Raw genomic sequence first — 16552 nt, forward strand, 5'->3', positions numbered from 1 at the left:
TAAATATTCCCCAAATATCTGAAAGAACAAACATTCTTTCTTAGTCCAACAAAAAAAAGAAAGGGGGGGAGGCAGGGAGAAGTGGACGAGAAAGGTTTTAAAAATGTACCTGCCCCCAACGGTCTTATCACAAACAGGACAAAACAGGAAAAGAAAATCTACAAAATATCCTTCATCCGTCTCTGTGTTCTGGAAATGTGTCTGGACACTGCCCTTCACACTCTAACATACAGTACATTTTATATTGAAAACTTTGATTGCACCTAGCTTGTATCAGAAGGAATCTATTGTTTGTTTTAGTCGCACATTAAATTGCAAGAAAAGTGAAAAAAAAATCCTCAAGAAAATAGTGAGGCTGTTAATTTTGAAAATCTGAAAGGCACAACTGAGCACGACACAGAAAAATTTAAACCCTATAGATTTTTTTTGCCCATTCAAGCACATTTTCAAGTGATAGCTCTGCTTCCCGGTACATATGAGTAAGTACCTCTAGAAGAGCACAGAGGAATGGCACACCAAGGCTCAAGAGTTCATACAAGTAGGTATAGTTATATGCATTGTCCCTGAAATGAAGATTGGTAGCGTGCAGAAAACCATGCATCCAGTTAGACAGGCGTCTGGGAATGTCAAGCAGATCCCTTGTCACCCGAAGGGGCCAACTTAGAGTGCCCCTAAAGAAGGAAGTCAGGATACCTGGGGACCTGTCCTCTGGACTGCTAGCAGTAGTTAAAGTGCTTTCTGTGGTGGTCTCTGTAGATTTGGGTTCTTCTTTCTTCCGTGCTTCTGTTGCCTCCTTATAGAAAGCATTAAAAATATATTAAATATACCTCTAAAGTGGAAAATTCAGTTTCTGTTATTGTCTTCAAGTTTTTATATATATTTTCATTTCCAATTATTCTCAAGTTCAACTTTATTTTACAGAGGAAGACCTCGTTTCATTTGAAAACCAGACTATACACGTATTGTACCCTGCTCCAGATAAAGCTGCCTCAGTATTTCTTGCATTAGTAACATAACCCATACATACCTTTCCCTGGACCTGTAATGTCGCTCTTCTCTTTCTGTGTTTATTACTGATTTTGCAGTGTGTAAAATGAGGTTTACAGTAAAATTTACCTAAAAGAAAAAAGTAAACGATGTGACTTTTTACATTTAAAACCACACATTGAAAACCCACTATTTTGTCTATTAAAGATGAAATCAGGATGTTTAATAGTTGGCCAGCAAAAGGAATAGAAAACTGGCCACTGGCTCTGCACATTGCCTACAGCTTTGAATGGGTTTCTTTTACAGTATGCAGTTTTGCACATTTGTTAAATAAGGTAAGGCCTTTTATTCACCTACCAAACAGGTTTAGGATTAATATATAGCACAAGAGCAAAGTTCTATGAATACCAAGCCATATACCAATGAAAGACATTAAGCAGCAAAGTCAAATAACCAGTTCAAGAAAGTCTTTGCTGAAGACTCTCTGGACTGCAAAAGAACCATCCTTGAGATGTTAATCCTTCTGTGGAAGGAGATCAGGTTGATACTCAGATATACTCAAATCATTTAGAAATAGCAAGAAAATTTAAGTACAGCAATAATTTCCCTCTAAATAAATAAAAAAAGCAACCAAACAAAACCAAATAATCCCCCGTCCACAAGCCCTAGGCCACAAGCCCAAGATCTGAACCTCCTGCCCTACAGCTGACTGGAATAAATGGCACTGCTGCTTGGCCCACTACTACCGCTTTCACCTCCTGAGCCAGAACATCTTGAAAGAAAGAATATTCACCCGTCTAAGTTTGCTACTGCTCTGACCTGTCCTTATCAAGTCACTTTATTTAATGGCCAGTAATAAGTGAGAGATGAGGATAGCCCTGTATTGTTGGCAGTCAGAGAAAAAACACCTTTCCACCCCTACCCCCTGATTTTGACCTGTAATTGGACAAACTGTATTTTTGTTCCTGGACTTAGTTTCCACTGCTGATTTCTTCATTTAAAGCTCAGGTCTGTCCCAGCCGGCTTCTTTTGAAAGACTAGAACTGCAAGTACAAGGCCTCAAAGATCAGCATGGACACAAACAACATACTTGGCTGACCTCCTCCTGACTGAACTACTTGGCCAGGCCTTTTGCCTCCAGTTCCATTAAAAGCATCAATACTCAGACATTTTAAAATATTCTTAAATAGCTCCTGTATTACCTTCTTCAACATCAAAGGCATAAATTCCTAAACGGAGTGTTGTAGAACATATTTCACACTTAAAGCATTCCCTGTGAAAGAAGTGGCCTTCTGCGCTCAGCCGCTCCATAACATATACCCGTTTTTTGCAGAAATAACAAATGTCACTCCCCCCAATAGACTGAGGGAATTCTTTTCGCAGAGATCCCTGTTAAAAGATAAAAATAGAAATGCATATGAAGCCATTGCACGACGCCCAGATAGAAATTCTTATTAAAGTGGGCAGCTGCTTTAGCTGCCTGAAGTTTTATGCAGCCCCCCCACCGCACATACAATTACAATAAGCATCAGTCAGCTTTTTTATTTAGTTATTACTTTCTGGCTGCAATTCCGTAGGTTTACACAGCAACTCATAAATCAGACATCACAAGGACTTGAAGGGGTGAGCTTGTAACTGGACTTGCACCTCATGTTTACTCAGGTCCAAGAGCAGCATCAGCCCCACACGCTCATTCAGCAACCTGTGCCATGCCGTCCCAGGCACTTCCCCTCATGGCTGCAGGCAGCAGTGCTTCTCAGACAAGGGCAAAGGCAGACCTTGCCAGTCTTGAACAGAGATTCGTTTGAAGCTAAGGAAGCCCTGAAGGCTCAGTTCAGCTCAGTAGTACCGAGCTCATACCCCTGAGGAAAACGTAGGCTTGTGCTTTAAAAGTCAAGAACGAAAAACGTGACAGTCTTTGATACTGGTGTCTGAACCACCACCATGTCCATCACCTGCAGATGTGCTTCCTCCTCTCAGCCATGCTTCTTTTGAGACAACAGCCCAAGCTAGGGCTTGGTTTATTTTAAAAATCAGCTTCATTCCTACCATGGACTTTCAGCATACTATAAATACATTGGATTTTAAAATATGACCCGTATCAACAACATGAAATATGTTCAAAGTTTTTGTTGAATTTGGTCAGTTAACTTGATTTTCTTTTTTTATTGCAACAAACCTTATCTTTTGTGGATAATAATACATGCAAAAGACACAGAAAAATGAATTAAATAGACTAGACACCATTGAGCTTCCCCTTTCTTATTAGAGACAGGTATGAAGAAGTTATTTTGCATTATGTATTCTGCTTGGGTATAGGTCAGTACAGATGAGCATCCTGGCTCTACCACAGCTGCCACCACCTCCCCTTCTTCTCCTCACTTCGTGAGGGGTGCCATGCTTGGGAAAGTGGAGGTGCAAGCTTGGCAGAGCCCACTCACATACAGACACCAGCATGCAGTCCACACAACTCATCTTCAATCTGCCAGCAAAAGAAGGCCTCAGAACAATTTTTTAATGTTAAGTGTAAGTCACAATTATCGCTGTCATGAGTCACACTCTTGTGCTTAAAAGCTGAGAATCCTAAACCAAAACTACCTTTAGTAATCTCATTTTGGTGTGCTGGATCATTCTGGAGCATGAACTACACAACTTTCCAAATCAACAACCATGCAAGTGAAAAAGCATAGAAATGCATTTTTCAAAATATGATGTTAACAGAACAGGTCAAATAGTTACAGTAAAGTGGAAGCAATCAGAGTTTAGTGCTGGCTAATATGTAATTATCATCACTGCAACACATCACCTTACTTAGCTTCCCAATACCTGACATCTCTGAGCAGTGGATGCAGGAGACGGACAATAGGGAATGGGGCAAGAACCTGAGGCTCTGTCCAGAGACTGCTTCTGAATTTAACACAGGATAGCGTCAGAATATAAAAATAGCTTTCTTCAAAATGAAGCATGGTGATTCACCATTTGTATGTTAAAAATAATTGCATAAACATGCACTGTACAAACCTTTCTTTTAGAAGCCACCTTGATTAACAGCTACCTTCTATTACTAATTGTACCAGTAATTACATTTAATAAACGTCTCCTGAAGATTTATTTCATACAGACAAGTAATAAAAATATAAATAGAATATATTGTGAGCAACAATTCCAGCACATCCGCACATCAGCATGTTTTGTCAATATGCATTTGATTTCTTAAGTGTTAGACTAAGATATAATGCTTGAGGTGCTCCACAACCAGGGTCTTAAGTCAGGATGACACTCTGGAAAACACTGCTTTTAAGTCAAGTCGTTGTTTCTTTGTGGGTTTAGCCTTACCAGTTCAAGGGGGGGAATTTGCGGCTTAGGTCTGTGATCATTCACATATAGATTGACAAGAACTTCTGCCATAGCTCCAATTGCACATGAGACCTTTCCTACAGTCATCTAACCAGAAAAAGGAAGAAGATGAAGAACTGAAGGAAGAGCTTGGTTATTCAAGAATTTAATGAGAAAAAGACGAGAACGAGTTGAAAACATGCAAATGAATGCAAGCAACAATAGAGACAGGCTCTGAGAAAGAGCAGAGACAAGTCCAGCAGAGCACAAGCATGTTCATGCACGATCAGCACGGTCTGGCTGGTGGCCACAGGAGACTTCCAGGCAGCCCATGCACTTCTTGCAGATGATGGAGAAATAGCTACTAGGAGCCAATGCTGCTCCCACAGCACAAGGCTTCCTGCTGTGTCTGCAAAAGGCACACAGCAGCTGAGCTGGGAGCTACTGCCTGGCTATCAGGGATGGACTATCGTGTTAAATTAAAAAACAAATGAAACCACCACCACCACTTAGAATTTTTAGACCTTTGGTGTTATAATTCAGAAAGTGAGGTGGACTCAACTTCATAATGACAGACTTCAAACTGGCATTTCAGGAAACATTCTACAAACTTCTAGTCCCTCGCAGAAACAGTTTGCTGATGCTCAGAGAGGAATCTTTCTCCTCTTCAGTGACTCCTCTTAGCACCGAGGAAAACTTCAGAAACTGTGCTCATGCAGGGAAGACATCTCTTTTAACCTGTTTCATCATACCATTGCAGCCACTATTAAGTTAGGCTGTTTCTAACCAAATTTAACAAACGGGTCTGCAGGAAGATAGCAGTTCCTTATGCTGTGGCTCCAAACACTTCTCAGACAGACCACTGACTGTATGGGCCAGGTTTTCTAGCCACAAATATGCCTGGGGGCTGGAAAAGGAGAAAGCTATGTGTACATGTGTGTGTGTGGCAGGTGGGTACTCTAGTTCTCTGTTCATGAAGAGACTGTGAAGATTTCATAGATTTACATTAAGATTTGCTACCCTAATTCAAGTTTCCTGTAGTGATTTTGATTTTAGTTTTTTAATCAATATCCCACAATCCCTCTGGAAACCCAAAGGCAGCAAGAGCCATCCTGGTATGGCCAGGGATCTGATACTCTGCTTCTAAAGCCAGGACATTTTCCTTCCTAGAGGACCCATGATCTCACATCTTACACTCCACTTGCCTCCCACTGAGCCAAACTTTAAGTCTCATGCTTCTCAGTGAAATGAGTTTTCTTCTGCCACCACAGTCTTGCTAATGGAAGGTTTTTAAAATATCATAAAGTCACTCTGAAGAAAGGAGAAAAATATAAAATGCAAAGAAATGTAAATGCAACTGTATTCATGACACTTTTTATTAAGCTTAAAAACAACACCGTGGGTGTTTTTTCAAAAATTATGGTTAATAAAAATATTCATGCTAATAAAAAATTTAAGTGCAGGGACTTGGGAACATGTCCAGCCCCTTACAGCTCCCCTTATCTTTTGAGTGGTGTAACATAATTAGATTTGTCTTAATATCCAGGCAGACAAAGGATGTACGTGAAGACAACAAAAGCCATTTAAAGGACAAATTTCTGTACTGTTTGGTTTTGCTTAATATAAAAAACCTATTAAAATATTGTTTAATACCTGCACAGCTTGTAGGAAAGTGGCAGAAAAGTAAACTGTTCAGTATATACCCTACCTCTGTCTTAAGTGGTATATTAATTTAGAAACAGATAGTAAAAGTGACATTACTTGCTACTATAGGAAAACTAAGTTCTTTTTTATTATTTAAGATCATAGAAGAAAAAAATTTCCTCTCTAAAATATGCACCTCTGAACAACTTTTAGGCCACACACAACTTACTACCACAGGCTCCTAGGAAAAAGAAACCATTCAACGTCTGTTGAAGCAGAAAGACTACCTTGAAATAGTGAAATGCTGCAGCATTCAACAGTTAAACACTAGGGCTACACTAAAAGTGCAAGTACTTGAATTTCAGGAAAAGTATCCTGGAGCCTGAACTAAACCTTACAATTCGTCAGGTTGGTTGATTTCTGTTCTCCACCCATTGGAGCAATCTGTGTCGACATTAAGGCAGTCAAAACAAGAAAATTGCATGTTTATACATACTTCTAAAAACATTATTAAAAGGAAATGTTCATGTAATGACTGAGTTCACTTTCCATGTAAAAACAAATGGGATTTTAGTTCAATATAGCAACCAAATGATTGCTGTCTGCTCTTGTCTCCTAATCAACAACCACCAACACGAAGATTGTTGGTGCTGACCAGAAGGAAGGGCAGGAAGCAAATGGACTTGAGGACTGATTACATCTCACTTTAGAGAAACTGGTTAATAAGGACACATTACTGGGAGAAGATTGCTACTGGTTTTCCTTAATGAATCAGAGAAGTGGGTAGACGAGAGGAGATCAATTTGCAACAGTTGCAGCAGTGCACCTTTTAAATAGCATTCAATGAGGAAATAAAAATAGCAGGGCAGGGCAGGGCAAGAATCTATAGGGGCAGCCCTGTGAGCACCTGCCATGAGGAGAAACCCACAGAGAAACACAAGGCCAGGGAGCACGAGAGCAGTGCTGCCTTGCAAGGCTCATCATCAGCCCTTATATGACAACAGCACCACCACCAAGCCACCCTGTATCTTCTCTCAACCTCATCCAGCTTATGGACAAGGACTTTGATGACATTCTCTCCCCTTCAATCACCCAAGTGTAAGAACTCCAGTTGCAGAAGAGAAAGTCTGACCTCACATTTACACACCAGAGGCACATTCCTTTAGAGAACTTGTCAACTCTTACACAGCTTAGCTTTCTTCAACTTTCCCCGTTAACTCATAATTCTATATGAAATATGACAGATGATTAAACTTAGAAGGGAGTTTTGATTATTACTGACTAGCATATACTGCCATACAGAACTTAATTCTTAGTAGGTTCAAATGACTGTGTATGTTATGGTGCGTGTCTTTAAAAGAAACTGGAAGAAACAGCATGCATCCATAGAATTCACTTTCAAATGCTCCTTTCAGGATTGAGGCTTAACAACGTGTCTCTGTAATAAGATTAATATTAAAAGTCCTAAATAGTAAGTCTCCTCAGACACCATACTTAATACTATGCCAACAAAAATTCAACAGATACAAAGGATTGTCTTGTCTGGTAACATAATCATCTCAGTACTCACTTGAAATTGAAATGACACTGCTATTTAAATGACAGGAAGGTGCTGATATTTACAAGTCATATCTTACGAAGTCTTACCAAAATCAAACTTCTATTATCTTCTGTTCTTCTGCTGGGAAAAATAAGACAGGCAGCAACACATGGGAACTCTTCCTGTTGGTTTACCAGTCCTGAGGTCCCTTTCCATACTGAAGTCTACACTTACCTAGTGATATCTCTCAGAACAGATATCATACAAATTCAGAGTCCTACAAACCCATCCTCAAGGTAACATGAACACAGACAATTACTAATATATAGTCACATCAGAGAGGTCCAAACACATTATTAAGCTAGCACGCGCACTATTTGAAAGTGCAAGCTGTGCACCTGAAATATTATCTTTTATATACATAATTTTATATATACACACACATCTATGTATATATAATACTGCACATTTAGCTATTGTTTTTAAAAGCACAAGAAAACTTTCACGCTCTGAAAACTGTGCATTCTTAACATACAAAATGCAGGGACATCAACTTAATCATGCAAGAGTACGTACAGATTGCCTGTTATGAAATCAAGACAGCAGCAGGCATTCCTTGAAGATTTCATACTCTTACAGGAAAAATAACAGTAATAAATCTGCTTCTTCAAAATATTTTGCTTTAGAATCAACAAAAGGTAAGCCAAAATGTGGCCTGTGTAACTCAGAGACACAGAGCTGAAGTTAAGTTGCCAAAGAGAGGTAAAACTAAAGTAATGGGTTATCACAGGACTGAATTAGTTTCATAGCAAACAAAGAGGATGAAGAACAACAGCTGGGCACATCCATAAACATCATCACCAGCACATCACTAACACAAAACCACAGTCATGGACATAGGCCCAAAGGGCTACTGAGTCCCTCCCCTCTCCTCAGGACAGGATCAACTTTTACTCGTTTAGTGTGAATGCACATAGGCATAACTTGCTCTGAAAGTTGTCCCCCAGCACCCTGCTCCTTACCATTCAAGGGTCCCTTATCCGAACACCCAAGCCTGACCCCAATCTCCCTTTTCATGGTGACCCTTTATCATACCTAGCACAGGCATGAAGCACAGGTACCCGCTCCTTACCTGCGGAAGCCTTGCCCAGCATCAGGGCTGAGTGATCCTGTGCACCCCTCCTGCCCCTGTAAGCAAGTAACCCCTGTAGCAAGGGCAAGACCAGCAACATCACTTGTGTTCACTGGCAACCTTGGAAAAAAACCTCAAGGGTTGGTGTTTTTTTGTTGCTGTTGTTGTTAAATTACTACCTTTCCCACTAAAATATTTACAACAATCCATCATCAGTTGGGGTTCATTTGGATCAGTTTTCTATTATCACATCTGCCTCAGAGTGGGGGAAAGTAAATGCTAGCCTGTTAATTACCAGGCTACTTGAAAATTCTCAACTATGCTGTGCTGAATGCACTATATTTAGACATGTGCAGGGCATATAGTATACAGGAGGACCCGAGACTGTACAAGCCTGTGGAGCAATATACTAAGCATCAGCATGTCCATGTGCGTAGGTATACTAAAGACTAAATGTAGTCCTACCTAACCAAGCAACAATGTACCAAATAAAATGAAGGTACATCTACTGTGCTGGTGACAGAACAAGCTTTTCTAGCCTTAAATGTGCTTCACCCTGCCAAAAGCAGGGTTATAAGCACAAGTATTGCTTGTAACGAAATTAAGAGCCTAGTTCTCATTTGCTAAAGACTAGTTCACATTGATTTTTACTCTTTTTGTAGCACCACAATTTTACTCCAAAACAGAAGAGCAACAGACCCTAACATTTTGAAAACCATTACTTTGCTTTAAGTCCATCAAATATTATACCTCCTAGGTCATAAAATTAAGAGGTGAATCTAGGCAAAGGAATGATTTTGAGGCTGAAGGGGATTAGAGGATTATAGGAGTTAGGCACCTGCTGGGCTTGCAATGTCCTTGAAGGGCTCGTAGCCTATATTTTCCTGGGGAATGAGGGAGGAAGAGAGTCTTTTTGATATACCTCCTAGCATCAACAATATGGTGGAAAACAACCAAACTAACACACCAAACACACAAACACAAAAAAAACCCCACAAAATCCTACAGTGATCTAGACTAATTCCACTAAATAATCCTGCTGAACACCCATCAGACAGGAAATCACCTTCAGCCTTGACTTACCTGAAGTTGGGTAATACTCATGAATATTTCATAAAACTACTGTTATTTAAACACAAGAGCAGGCAGAATGCTTTGGCCTTTCTCCCAGTAAATGGAGACAGTACCCAATTTTGCTGAACAGCACTTCTTTTGTGTGTCAGACAGCAAGGCCACCAGCTCCAGCAGTGCCTATGCTGGGTCACAGCAGCCACCTCCAATGCTTCTAGAAACTTGATGTTTCCACCCTGATGTCCACTGCAAGTCTATTTAATACTGCAGTGTTACCAGCCTGCTGCTACATAATCTGGGTGAAGTAAAGGGAACCTGGGCCTTTACTGGCCCTGAAAAGCTGTAAGTTATTCAACTTTCCTCAATTAAAATCCTGAAACAGAGGAGTTAGAAGCCAATGGCATCTCATCTTTCGCACATTAAAACAACACTGGCATAAGTAGTAAGAGCTGAATACCTCTGATTTAAGTATTATCTAATTGCTTTCATTAAGCATATGCACATTTCCTCTGTGTGAAGCCTGCTGTTACACGGAACTATGTTCTGGCAATTAATCCTCAGAAGCAAATTTAAAGTACAAATAAGCAAACAAAGAAAACAACATTAAAGTCTGCCTGTGCCAACAAGCGCTCATACAATTCTAACACACATCCTCCATTTAAAATAAACCGTATGATCCAGGTTCTTCCCTGCAGGCCCAACTGATAGTATTATGAAAAGAAAAATAACCCACAGCACAATTAACCAATCCCATAACATCCAGTTATATGCACACAACATGGAACTCACTCTCTCCTAGGCATATCTGTGGTATTATCCAACAACAGATAATTGCTGTTTATAATTTTAACATTAAAATAAGCAGTGATGCAAAAATTTCTGAATTTAAGTAAAAGTTTTCTCAAGTATTTACCCTGTTCTTCAGCTTTATACCCAAACTACTTTTAGTGTTGACTTTCCTCTTACAAACATGCAAAATTAACAACAGCGAAGAAAGTAAAGTTTAATTTGTATGTGAAATACAAACTATCCAATAGATCCACTGTGCAAAGGCAGCACCTTCCATCCAAGCTATTTCTCAAGCAACTTTAGCACAAGTTTGGATTTTACAGGAAAAATCTGTTAATAGAGTACCTGTCTAGAAGGAAGCGCAGGGGAAGTTGAACCTACAGATGACGGAGGACAGGCAGCAGCTGAATCATGAGGTAGAAGGCAACAGGGAGTTGGGGGCTGAGAATGGGATAAGCCTTTAGTAGGTAGCTTACTCTGTGTAGAGCAGAAACAGAGGAGAGTTATCCAACAGAGAGTGACATTAGCACAGGTTAAGAGAGTAATTCACAGTCATGCACCAAAAAAAAAAAAAAAAATAGATAATGACTACGATTTTCCACCGTTCTTTACTTCTTCATAGTGAGGAGCCATGGAAATCATCATGGCAAAACCTTCACATCAAATAGTATTACTGTACTCAATTTTCTTGCAAAATTGATTGCAGCGGGCACCAAGGTAACATAGCACTGGGAGAAAGCATAACAAAACTCTAAATGCCAAATTTTGCTGAGAGCTACTGCTTACCAGTTCCTTAGAAACTACAAGCTACCTGTGTACACTTACATGCAACATGTGGTGTATTTTAAGTACTCTGACTAGTTCTATGATTTAGATTATGTTTTACCTCAATTAAATTATGCAATAATATTTAAAGCTTTTTAGCAGTTTCAGTAGAATCCAAATGACTCTTCAGATCTGCCCAGGATGAAAAGAAAATTAAAAACAAAACCATGGCAATCTTTTTTCCCCCATGAATTCTCAGATATGTCTTCTAACTCAGCAATTCTGCAGGTGCAAAACCTAATATTCACCTTTGGAAACTCCATGTATCCAAACATTGAGGCAAGATGTGCTGCTTTCTCTTTAATGTTCTTTTTATGGAATTCTCTATTTGCTATGGTCTGAGCTCTTTTCTGCAGTAAGAGCCAGGAAAGGAAAGCCAAGTAGAGGAAAGCCAAGGAGAAGGAGAAAGCGAATGAGAAAGCGAAGGAGAAAGCGAAGAAAGAGAGAGAGATTTCAGTCAATGTTATACATCTCATCAGAATACAGCAAGTATGCAAGAAGTGTTTTTATTGTCTTAATATAACCTAAAATCAACAGAGAAAATGCCAGCATATCCAGGGAAAATACAGTATACAGATTAATATATGTGGTTAAGAGAGAGAAAGGAAAAGAATTTGCTTGTCACCTGTTTCATTTTTTCCTCCAGGTTCTGAAGACGCTTAAGCACTCCAGAGAGTACAAATGCAGTGGAACAGGCAGATGCAAGATTTTCAGAGGTTTCTGACAGACTGGGCCGGGTATCTGTTTTTTCTACAGTCTTTGGTCTCCTGGCCATATGATCAGAACCATTTAAAGACTGTTTGGGTTCCCTGACCTCGTGTTCAGTTCTAGCTACCACCTGAAACTGGGAAACACTTGAAGTGAGAAAAAAGTCTGCTTTCTGCACTACCATGCAGTATATTCAGCTTTTAAGGATGCTTCCAAAAGCGCAGCACAGTCATGCACTGAACAAGAAATGAGATGTTATCCTAGATCTCCCTGGATCCCCTGGATCTCCTGGATCCTGTGGATCTCTCCACACTATCTACTGCAAGTGTACTACTCATGTCCATGCACTGAAATACATTGGTGCTACATAACTTACAAAGGTCTTCACATCCTTCTTGAGTTTTGCCTCAGTTTTTAATGAATAACCCCAGACAGCATTAGTGGAGAAGAACGTGACAATGTCTCATTCTAGGGTTTTGTTTGTTTTTAGAGCAAACTTCTGTTTTAGCATCACATCTACCTGAAACTAGTCGATCAAATTGTAAAAATACCAACAGTAGTCCCTGGCATAATCCTTGATCTAGTGTGGCATGAGTTGAGATATAATGCTTTTCAGATTTGGAGCACTTTCTGAGGAGCTCAGAATGGGTCTCTGAATTTCTATCTTTATATGAAATAGTTTTTGAAGTAAATAAAACAGCCGGACCAGTTCAGCTTTGCTAAATTCAGTCTTAAAAACGACCTTCCAGTTGTTTTTTTTCATAACAGTTTTCTACTTCATCCCATTGGTCCAATTCAAATCAATACAAACTTTCCAAAATCTTCGGAATTAGAATTAAGAAAAACTAATTCCAATCAACTTGCAGTGTGCTCTTGATGTTACAGAACAGCACATCTGCCTTTAAAATAATAATTCTCAAACAGTTCATGAATATACAGTTTTCATCAAGCTGACCTGGAGATTTCCACATGCAATACAGATGCAAGAGTAGTCTGCGGCAAAATGAGAAGACCACTACAGAATATTTACTGCAATTGAAAATTTTAATTTAAAGTGATTATCAACATTATTTGATACAAGATTGCTTGCTTTAGAAATGCTAAGAGGAAAAATTAAACCAAGTACTCAAAAATTTTGCCCCAAGTATATGATGCTGCACAATGAAGTAGAAAACCTGGGCATTAATACGAGATTTTTCAATGCTCAAGCCTTTAGCTTAGACATTTTGCCAGTTTTCTCACAGTGGAAAACTCCCTTTGCCTTATCATTCATTACAACAGCACAAAGCATCAAGTACATGCACAGAAAATTGTCAGCTATTGCTGTACTTTTCCTGCATGCTAAACACAATTTGGATACTAGATGTGATAACATGGAGATCAACACCTCTAGGTTTTTATGGTTCTTTCCATGCAGCTACTGATTCTTGCAAACATTTTTCTCACCTGGTTAAGCAGGTATAAAACAATGTTAAGCTTTAATGCAATTTTCACAATTCTCAGCTAAATGTATCTGTTAACTCCGCAGATTATATCCAATTATCATTTTATAGATTCTGTAGTAACACAATAACATTGATTTCCCAGCAGTAAGAGGAATGATATGACTGTGAGGTGTTATCTACATGAGTTCCTACCTGCCTTTTTGGTTGAGGTGGAAGAAGATTTGGATCCTTAGGTTTAGCAAAGCGAGGATTAACAGGAGAGTCAGAAGAGACCAGGGCTGGTCTATCTATTTGCTCCTTGTAAAGCATTTTTAAATTATGAAGACAGAGTGGGAAAAAAAGAGACAGTAAATAGGATTCTAAGATCTTCTGAGGCAGAAAGAAATAAAAGCTGCTTTTAAAGAAACAGTATTACAGAGCTTAATCAACATGCTTTGCAGATTTTTGTCCCCTACTCATTTTTATCAACCCTTTTACCATCAAAGATGTACCTAAAATTCAAAAAATTCAGTGTTCATAGAGAGGCTATAATCGGAAGGTAATAATGCGACAAGGTTTCCTTGAACATGGACAAGCAAAGTTCTGCTCAGTTATGACATGCAGAAATCTCAGAGCACAGACAAGTAGCTGGAAAGAGTGCAAACAGCAACGGTTCCTAGACTGGGAAAGTCACTTGACATCTATAAAGCCTACACTTTTTGAGGACTTAAGTATGTAAACAAACAAATGCATACAAGCACAAAGAATTAAGAAAGCCACCACCCTTGACAAAACTTTGACACCTTGCATATCCTTCCTTCAGATCTTTCAGGTGACAGATCTGAATTTGTTTGACTTACCAAGCCAACTCATTGGCTTAAGTGTGATTTGGGGATTATCATTGTTACCGTGACAGCACAGGATTATTTTAAAACAGCGCCAGCATTAACAACAAACCATGAAAGTGCTGTGAAACGTTCAGACATATTCTACTATGCCTTCCTTAGGAATGAAAATAAAAGCTGGACATATCTTCCAAAGGATGAGGTTCCCTTCCTATGCTTTCTTTAAATGTTCTACAAAGGAAGAGTCTGCAGGGTATTTAGTTACCTTTACTCACAAAGTACAGGAAAAAAAAAGTTCTTCTGCAATACCACATACAGCCAGACTCCTACACAAAGGAGAAATCCTACAGACTGGTTTACAAGAGATTTCCAGTCTCTGCAATTCCACACAATATTAATATGCACTATAATATAGCATATTGAAATGCAGTTATCTATATATTATTTAGTTATATTTGTTCCCGCAAAATTAAGATGAATACCCTTTAATTTGCATAAAGAATTAAAAACAAGGAAAGAAACCCTATCCAAACATCTAACAGATCCACTTTTTTTCCCCCTGAGATCTGCATCACGTTCACAAGGAGAGACTACCGTTTAATTTCAGAAATGACTTATGTTCATCTATTACCTACCTGCCTCCGAAAAATTGTATTTGGAGCATTCTCTTCAAACTTGGCCAACAGCTGAGTTGCCATTGATTTAACTTTATTCTGGTTCATTCCTTCTTTGCTATCATTCTGTTCTTTCCCAGCACTTGTCGTTTGGCTTGAAAAGCCTGAAGCCTGCAAGAAAACAACAGACTATGTTTTTCCTCAAGTTTACCTATGAGGCTCGTGAAGAGAGAAAATGACATCCTTACAAGCCAATGATGAAAGGAAATATAGTCCACAGCATATTAAAAATGACACTGCTTAGCATGCAAAATTCACTGAAAAATTATTTTCTTTGGTCCCAGAGCACAGTAAAAAGGGAACATGCATCAGTAATAGGGATGACAAAGCAGAGAGTCAAAAAGGTAACTAAATCAGAGAGAGTGGACAGAAAATACAAGCTCTTCAAACAGAAATTGTTCAAATAACTGAGTTGGAAGGAATAAAACAAACAAACACACCTATACCTTACACATTCTTGGGTCAGAAAAAAAACTGGTGTGATTTACATAATGCTCTTATCTCTGCCAAATTATTTCAGTATGTTTAGCTTGTTTTCCACACACAGAACAGAGCATTCAAAGTTTGAAGGTGACAGGCTTTTTATTCCTACCAAGCACAAAAGGCCAAGTCCCAGCCCCCCAACTTCCACTGCCTCCTCAGCTCTGGTGCTTATCCAAGAACTGGGTATGTGTAGACACTGCTCAGCACTAACCTCCTCAAAGACACCAAAAAGACCTTTTCGACGTCTTTTGTTAGTCTCATTTTCTTCTGTTTTCCCTTCAACCTGAAACAGTAAAGCAAAACTAAGTATATGCATTACTATAACAGCTACCAAATTTATTCAATCTGTTCTTTCCCAGGCATTAGATCCACAACCAGGTAAGTGTGGTCTTGTGGTCTGGCCTCTGTTAAATACCATGACCATGGGTGAGCAGTGCCAGTGCACCCCTCGTTAGGCCCCCCAGCTCAGCAGGATCGCTCCTTGCACAAGAAGCCCTGCTGGCAGTAGTCATGTATGTAACAGCAGCCCTAACTGGGAGCTCCTACTGGGCTCTGCTGGGGAAAAACCTACACTTTGTTCAACAGAGGACCTGCAAGCCTTGTGTTTGCCTATTCCTCCTTAAGTACCGATGACTTCGTAATTCATAAAGCATTAGCACACTCTTGAAGAAAAAGGCATTTGAGCATCAGTTATTCTGTGAATTTTAATCTACACTACATTGGTTTCCAGATAAATATGACAATCCAAGAAAACTCACTCTTCCACTATAGCTCTGCATCTCTTTCAACTCAGATATCTGCATGCAGACCACGTTTTCATAGTGCAAACATGTCCTTTTTTTTGGAGCAATTGTTGTCTGCCTCAAACGTCCATCTCTCTTGCAGGGTTCCCCTTCCCAACTCTGGTTTTACACAGTAGTACTTAAGCAAGCAACCAGCCTATTTTGTGCTCAAGCTATGTATGAAGCTATGCATATATGCCGTCATTTTACTGGAAATTACACAAACAAACAATATTTCACACTCAGTTTGCATGAACTTGCAAAATAGTCAATACTTAAAAATTTGTGTCTTTCCTTATTAAATTCAGTCTT

The 16552-nt window shown here is 39.3% G+C and overlaps 1 protein-coding gene across 3 annotated transcripts in view; it reads right to left on the bottom strand.

Annotated features, from left to right (window-relative positions):
- MICAL2 (microtubule associated monooxygenase, calponin and LIM domain containing 2) overlaps nucleotides 1-16552 on the bottom strand; it is a 161188-nt gene that overhangs the window by 48899 nt on the left and 95737 nt on the right. The window contains exons 22-32 of one of the 3 annotated variants that reach the window (XM_066998101.1): nucleotides 15670-15741; nucleotides 14937-15086; nucleotides 13670-13774; nucleotides 11950-12168; nucleotides 11573-11674; nucleotides 10845-10976; nucleotides 4324-4431; nucleotides 3814-3894; nucleotides 2190-2376; nucleotides 1028-1116; nucleotides 694-793 (exon numbers count right to left, since the gene is read on the bottom strand). In XM_066998101.1, coding sequence (XP_066854202.1) covers nucleotides 694-793; nucleotides 1028-1116; nucleotides 2190-2376; nucleotides 3814-3894; nucleotides 4324-4431; nucleotides 10845-10976; nucleotides 11573-11674; nucleotides 11950-12168; nucleotides 13670-13774; nucleotides 14937-15086; nucleotides 15670-15741 — 1345 coding nt within the window. The remainder of the gene's footprint in view (nucleotides 1-693; nucleotides 794-1027; nucleotides 1117-2189; nucleotides 2377-3813; nucleotides 3895-4323; nucleotides 4432-10844; nucleotides 10977-11572; nucleotides 11675-11949; nucleotides 12169-13669; nucleotides 13775-14936; nucleotides 15087-15669; nucleotides 15742-16552) is intronic. The other 2 variants (XM_048070085.2, XM_048070101.2) reach the window with 2 other exon arrangements.

Source organism: Anser cygnoides, chromosome 5 (assembly GCF_040182565.1).
Source record: "Anser cygnoides isolate HZ-2024a breed goose chromosome 5, Taihu_goose_T2T_genome, whole genome shotgun sequence".
Classification (NCBI taxonomy): Eukaryota; Metazoa; Chordata; class Aves; order Anseriformes; family Anatidae; genus Anser; species Anser cygnoides.